Source organism: Pteropus vampyrus, unplaced genomic scaffold (assembly GCF_000151845.1).
Source record: "Pteropus vampyrus isolate Shadow unplaced genomic scaffold, Pvam_2.0 Scaffold74, whole genome shotgun sequence".
Lineage (NCBI taxonomy): Eukaryota > Metazoa > Chordata > Mammalia > Chiroptera > Pteropodidae > Pteropus > Pteropus vampyrus.
In genome coordinates, this window is record NW_011888855.1 from 5,880,457 (window position 1) to 5,887,878 (window position 7,422).

Below are 7,422 nucleotides of genomic sequence, written 5' to 3' on the forward strand. Positions count from 1 at the left end.
GCTTTGATTACTTTAAAAGCTATTGCTAATTGAAGCAAATGGGATAAAATAACTTCTGCCTAAAATTATTTTCCTAATTAAATTGAAGATAAGTGTTTCCAGTCATTCAGTGTTTACAATGAGGGTTTTATTTGGGGTGGGGGGTTGGTGGCGGTGTTGCACAAATAGCTGTGGTTAGGACTTACACAGCAGCAAAATCTGGTTCTGTAAAAATATTTTTTTGCAGTTGAGGTTTTTTTTTTTTGGTTGAAGGCAGCTGTATACATTATTTTTGAAGAGATACCTTGATTATATTTGAAGAAGGATACTCCCAAACCCTTTGGAATTTTGTATATTTTGAAGAAGTATTTTATAAGTATATACCTGGTGGATTCTTTTTTTTTTTTTTTGAGTTACTGTGGTTTATTTCAGCTCATCACAAGAACAAGAAAATGGTTTTAGTTTGTATCTCAAAGTAGATAATCCATACATGTTCTGTTTGGCCTTTTTTTAGTGGCATTAATGGTCAACTTTTTTTTTTTAATGGTCAACTTTTAAAATTACTACTATGAATTTCTAGATTGCAAGAGGACCCACCTGTGGGTGTCAGTGGCGCACCATCTGAAAATAACATCATGCAGTGGAATGCAGTTATATTTGGGTGAGTTGAAGATATACCAACTGATAGGTGTGGCGATTCTTTAAGAAAAAATACATTAGGAGAAAAGGCTGAGGTGGAATGGAGAGTTTACAGAAACTGCAAGGTAAATTAGAAAAAAACATTCTGATAGTTTTGGGGTAGTTACATAAAATTTATTTGCATTTTGTTAATACATGTGATTTTATAATGAGTTTGGGTTTTACTGATAAAAATACCATTTGAAACTAAAGGAGAAAAATTATTTTGTACAAAATGTACCAAGCAAATATTTATGCTTACATTCTACTGGAACTATTAAAAGGCTAGGAACCAAAAATATTAAGAATTTCCACTGAGGCAAGATTTTAAATGAAAAATGTTTCATAACCCAGTGTGAAATACAGGCACACCTTGGAGATAGTGCATGTTTGGTTCCAGACCACCACAACAAAGCCAGTCATAAACTCTTCCTTTCTTCCTTTTCTTGTGCCTTGGAGGGCCTTGGCTTTCAATTTGTAAAAAGGCAACATCTGTGAAGCATAGTAAAGCAAAGCACAATAAAACGAAGAATGCCTGTAGCTGAATGGAGTCTTTTGAGAAGCAGTCTTAACGTTCTACGTATTATATATATTGCATATATGCTTTTTATTTTAAAATTTTCTTATGCCTTTTCTTTGGTTTTCCTAGACTTGATCTTTTTTCTTTGACTCTTTTTAAACTAGAGTTTTGCACTAGAACTTTTAAAGGGTAATATTTTCATAAACAGAATTCAGAGTTGCTACTGAATCTGTTATAAGAGTGCACCTTAAAGATTGGTGAATAAATGAATGTAGTTCATCCTTCTAAAGTAATGTGATTTTATTCAGGCTGTTAATGTGCTGCTTTGAGATCCTGAATATGCCTTGCAAGTAATAATTAAACTTCATGTTGCTGCTTAGGAAAAATTAAATTGGGGTATGGAGGCAGGGAAAAAATTTGGGCAAAAGGAACTGGCTTTCTTGGTAGCATCAGTTATGTCTATCCAATTTGAACAAGAGATTATGCTCTGTTGAAAAGTATAGCACTTTGCTTTGGTGTCATAATTATCTTAAAGGATATTGATTTCCATTTTATTGATGTAAATTGAAAATAGGATTTTTTCTTAACATGCATTTACAAAATGATTGGTTGGTGTTTATGAACTGAATTCTTTTTGTGCTAAAATTATGACAAGTGTGTTTGGCTTTGTCTTTTTTGTAAAACTAACCTAATAGGGAAAATGAAAGTTACCCTATCTGCCTACATTTATAAAAATCTAAGGCTACGATGACAATATCTTTAAAACTTCACATACCAGAATGAGCTCCACTTTCTCTGTTTGAATTTATCATTTCTGCTTTTGAAAATCAGGAAAAAGTAGAACGAAAGAATGAAAAACCTTTTTTAATTAGAAATCTTTTTGTTTTCAGACCAGAAGGGACACCCTTTGAAGACGGTAAGTCATTCTCGTTATGTGTTCTATAATATTGAGTGTTTTTTTAAGTAGGAAATCCTAATACCTATGTGTCTATCTAAAAATTTATTCTTGTTAATAGGTCACATTAAAACTAATACTACTGAGAGTTGTAGATTACAAAGGACTTGCTTCCTACATCAGTTTGATCACCTGCATTGCCAGTTACTGTGTTACTTTGATATTTGGCTAAAGCATTGTAAGCCTAGATGGTAGGATCTATGCTGAAAATGGTTTAAATTTCGATGGCCTTGTAGCATGCTAATGATGTCCCTAAGGTAAACACCAGGAGGGTAATCATGCTTTTTTATAACTTTGTTATCTGTATTGATAGCATGTTGAGCAGAAATTATTCTTAAATGTATACATACAGCTAACATTCAATACCCATAAGTAGTTAGCATTCTGCTTAGTCTTTTGCATCTTAAATTCAGCATTTTCATCAACAGCCAGGAAAATGGAAAACTAGCTGTAATATGTATGTAATTGAGCTTTTCGAATTGATTTTTAACCAGGAATTTAAATTTTCCCTAATTATAGTATGGTTTAAAAAAAGGCTGTGGCCATGCTACCCTGAACAAGCCCGATCCCATCTGATCTCAGAGGCTAAGCAGGGTTGGGCCTGGTTAGTACTTGGATGGGAGACCGTCTAGGAAGACCAGGTACCGTTGGCATAAAAAATAAGAGATTGTAAGCTGACAAGGTCCTTGCAATCTGTGAGATCAACCAAGAGTTGCCTCGCCTAAAAATTAAAAAAAAAAAAAAATGTTAAATGGGTTTAATTATCAAAATGTCTTCAGCATTTACCCATCAATGCTAGTTGTAGAAAGATTGTGACTGCAGCACTGTTTTTAAGTAGATCATCTGAATGCCCAGTAAGGGAAATGGTTAGCAAATTATAATATACCTATCAAATATTATATACCTGTTAAGGAATAAGGTAGATTTGGACATATGACAGTGTTGCAGAATAATGTATGTTGTATCGCATTTTTTCTAAGTACAAACATGCAAGTGTGTGTGTGTGAAAGAGTTTTGTATCACACTATTATCGGTGGTTACCTCTAAGCTGGGTAAGGAAGAGAAGTACTTAAGTACTTTAGCTTTTCAGTCTATACCAGAATGTTCTCAAGAGTGGACCGTAAATCCCTTAAGGTCTCCAAGACCCTTTCAGGGGTTCCATGTGATTAAAACTGTCTTCATACCCATACTAAGGTGTTATTTGCCTTTTTTATTGTATTGACATTTGCACTGTTGGTATGAAAGCATTAGTAGCTGAGACTGGCCCTAAGCAGTTCAGCATCTTGGCACAAATCAAGACAGTGGCATAAAACTATACTAATGGTCATTGTATTCTTTGCATTTTAAAAGATGCCAGTTTCACTTAAAAATATCTTGATGAAAAAGTAGAAATTAATGATAATAAATTTTGTCCCTTAAGTATATATGTTTTTAATATCGTGACAAAGTGAGAAGTATGCATATAGCACTTCTCTTGTGTACCAAAATATGATGGCTGTCTAGAGGAAAAGCACTTCTGCAATTATTTGAGTTGCAACTTGAACTAGTGCTTTTGCGAGGGGAACATTTTCACTTGAAAGAATGACAGAGAAACTGATTATTTAGACTTGAGTATTTTTAATTTTTTTAAATTAATTTTTTTATGGTGACATTGGTTAACGAAATCCAATAAGTTTCTGCTGTAGACTTGAGTATTTGAAAGACATTCTTAGAAATGACCGGAGTGAACTGTTAGGTCACGGAAAACAACTGATAATGTTTGTTGCTGCTGATAAAAATGACAACATCCCAATACTTCTCTGTTGAGATCAGTAGGTGTTATTACCTATTGCAGGTTTTTTTGATGGTATATAATGGAATATGGTGATACTCATAAGTATGACAGTGAACCAATATTTTCCAAATGACCAATGTATAATATTAGAAAATTGTGGATGGATAAAAGATTTATGCAATGTGCAAAAGATCGTAATGTAACTGATGCAAGTTTATATGGCTTCAGATTCTACATTACAGCTAACCTTTAAAAACCTACCCTTTTTTTGGTGTACTATCAAAAAATATCTATAGTTATCTGAAAAGACTATGAAAATACTCCTTTTTTCATTTATATATTTCTGCGATGCCTGATTTTATGTCCCTTAACCAAAACAGCATATTGCAACAGATTGGATGCAGAAGCAGCTGAGAGAACCCAGCTGTCTTCTGCTAAGCCAGTCATTAGAGATTTGCAAAACTGTAAAACAATGCTTCACTTCTCATTTACTTGGGGATGTAGTTATTTTTTCATTAAATGTAACTTAGGTTAATGTGTAATGAGTTTATATTTAAAGATTTTTTGAGTTATAATTACTAATACAACACATATCGATAGTCATAGCCATTGGTGGCTGGAGGTAGCTTGTGCCAGTTTGTGAGCACAGACTGTTAATAATTTGGGGAATTTTTGCAAGCTGGTTATTAGAGAGCCAATATTTAAAAATGAAATTATTTTTTATTTTTGGTTGAGATACCATAAAATGGTATGCTATTGCGTGCATCTCTTTCCAGGCTCACATTCAGTGACTTCACATTGGAAGCTTGATGCTGGTTGGGAGGAACAATGTAAAAGGGGTTTGAGAACCCATAATGGGGGGGAGGGGGGGGAAGGCTTAAAAATAGCCATTTCATATTTGTGTTTGCCTGAAATCTTTATGTGGTATGTTTTTGTAATTAAAATGTAAGCTTTGAAAATAATTAGTTATACAGCTGTCTTTACTAATTAACTGTACATTTCACAGTACCTCTGTTAATTTATCAAAATATGAAATACATATCATCTTTGATTTTGCTTATATCTTCGGCCTCCCTGATCTGAAATTTCCAAATAATTTAAAAAAAAAAAAAGGTGTAAAGAGGTAGAGTTTGTATACCAAATGTATGACCAGTGAAGAAGATAAAATATGAAATATTTTACTTAAAAACATGCCTCTAAAGCCAGGAGCTTAGAATTTAGGTTGATTAGGGGTTTTTGTTTTGTTTTGTTTTAGATTATTTTTTAAATTTTATTTTCAGTTATAGTTGACATATTTTGTTTTTTAAAACTTCACTGGTGAAATAAGGAAAGAGTCCTGTAGAGATCTGGAGTGGTTTAAACTTTTATTGACTTCATTAGGAAATCTGAACTTACTATGTCCAAGGGGTTGTACTTAGAGGACCTCTCCAACCTTCGTTTGGGCGATTTACCTCAAAATAAAAGGATAGTGAGTAAATAAATACAAAAAAAGTCCAGAAAGACAAACCCAAAACCATTAATAGTGTTATTTCTGTGAAAAAGATTTGGAATTGGAGTTTAGAGTTAACTTTTTTTGTTCAGTATGAACAGATTAACTTTGTTATAAATGCATAATTTTTTAAAATGCCTATGTCTAACCAACAACAGGGGGTGATTCCACTAACACTTACTGATTCTTGGCATGTTTAAGTGAAGGGACTGGTATGGGGACAAAACAGACCTTTAACATTAGCGCCCATGTCACCAATCCTTTGTCATGTGATGGTTGCCCCCTCTCAAAACCGTCTGGGTGCTCCCTTCTAAATTATTATAAACTATCTCTAGTTCCCCAAATGTGCATTTTAAATCTTAGTACCTAGGGCCAAATTGCCTTTTAAAAATGACAGTTATCGTTCCAAATAGCACATGAAAGTATTAGTTCCCCCAAGTGCTTGCCATTGTTGCATGCCATAAATTTAACGTAAATAGGAGTATATGCGTATGTTTTGTGTGTTAAACCAAAATTGACAAATTAATTTTTCTGTAGTTGTGAAAAACCAGTATGGGGTTAGGAGTCATTGAAGAGATTAAAAAGTTATGCTTGTCTTTACTATAATTATTTTGGTTTGTTTTCTATCTAGGTACTTTTAAACTAGTAATAGAATTTTCTGAAGAATATCCAAATAAACCGCCAACAGTTAGGTTTTTATCCAAAATGTTTCATCCAAATGGTAAGTAGCCATTTATTAGACTTTGCAAATGATAGAGGGGGTGGGGAAGTTGCTTCCTTCCTTTTGGGTCTTGCCCCATACTTCTGAGTCTTAGAACTCACTTGTAGATGGTGCTTCCATGTCAATATTAGCCAGGTTTTTGTAGTCTGGAATCATACCGAGGTTCCAAATTTGAGGTAAAGTTGTTTTATTTTAGTAATTACTGATTTTAACTCTTTTTCCTGCCTAGAAATAAAAAGTGCAGCTAGCTGCCAGCATTAACATCACACGTAGGATGCTGCGTTTTCTAGGATTTTTCTAGGATTTGACATTTTCAGCTATTGAGAATTACTATATTTTATAAATGGAAATACCACTGCTGAAAACAAAATGCTATATATAGGATGATATTATTCATTTCCAAAGACTATTGATATACTAGAGCAATGCGAAAATAATAGTAAAAGCAAGATATTCTATGGCAAACTTTAGGGGTAAATTTAGGACTGTAATCTGTGAGTTATCTTGGGGTAAACGCTGCAGCTGCAAGCGCTGCCTGCGAGTATTCTCAGTGCAAATGGGAAATGGGTTAAAATAATATCTTAATTTGTAGAAATGTGAAAGATACTAAAAAAAATTACTTAAAATTTAGCTTTTAAAAAATACAAAGAAATGATTGTACAAATTTGTATCATGTTATATGTAAAGTTAAATATTTTTTTATGTACTATGAACATTTTCCTTTATTAAATATTCTTGCATCTTAATGGTTGCAAAATGTTCTGTTTATAGGAGTTATCATGATGTATTTAATCAGTGTCCAATTGTTAGTGATTTTCAGCATTTCATATTCTTGAAAATAAATCTTCTCAAATACCTACGAATATTTCTTTAGTCGGTATTACTGGGTCAAAGGTTTGTATGTTTTTAAGGCTTCTTAAATAGTTTTTCATTTTTTCCCTCTTCTGATTTTCACTTTTAGAAGTTTATTACTGTTTTTCATAAATGATTGCTGAGTGACCCTTTTGTAATTAAATTTGTTCCTCCCTTTTTGTTATTTGAATATATTTCTATACCTGGATTATAAATAGCTGTATGAAGGACTTATTTTCTAAAATACTTCAGCACTCTTTCTTTTGTAACCTTTGCTCATTTAAATGTGGTCTTCGCCATCAGTTAGCTTACTTTCAGGAGGAACATTTTTCAGAGAGCCTCTTGATTTGTGCATCTAATCTAGTACTGCAGACTACATGAGCTACAGGCAGAGCTCTCTTCTCAGAGGAGAGGGATATTTGTGTGTCTGGAATCAATATGACTTCCCAATAAT

The 7,422-nt window shown here is 33.1% G+C and overlaps 1 protein-coding gene and 1 pseudogene across 1 annotated transcript in view; both read left to right on the forward strand.

Moving 5' to 3' along the window:
* The window catches only part of UBE2B (ubiquitin conjugating enzyme E2 B), a 14,164-nt gene that overhangs the window by 1,950 nt on the left and 4,792 nt on the right, over nucleotides 1–7,422 (forward strand). The window contains exons 2-4 of the mRNA XM_011362314.2: nucleotides 560–640; nucleotides 2,068–2,093; nucleotides 6,027–6,116. Of these exons, the coding sequence (XP_011360616.1) occupies nucleotides 560–640; nucleotides 2,068–2,093; nucleotides 6,027–6,116 (197 nt within the window). The remainder of the gene's footprint in view (nucleotides 1–559; nucleotides 641–2,067; nucleotides 2,094–6,026; nucleotides 6,117–7,422) is intronic.
* On the forward strand, nucleotides 2,667–2,785 carry LOC111741218 (annotated as a pseudogene).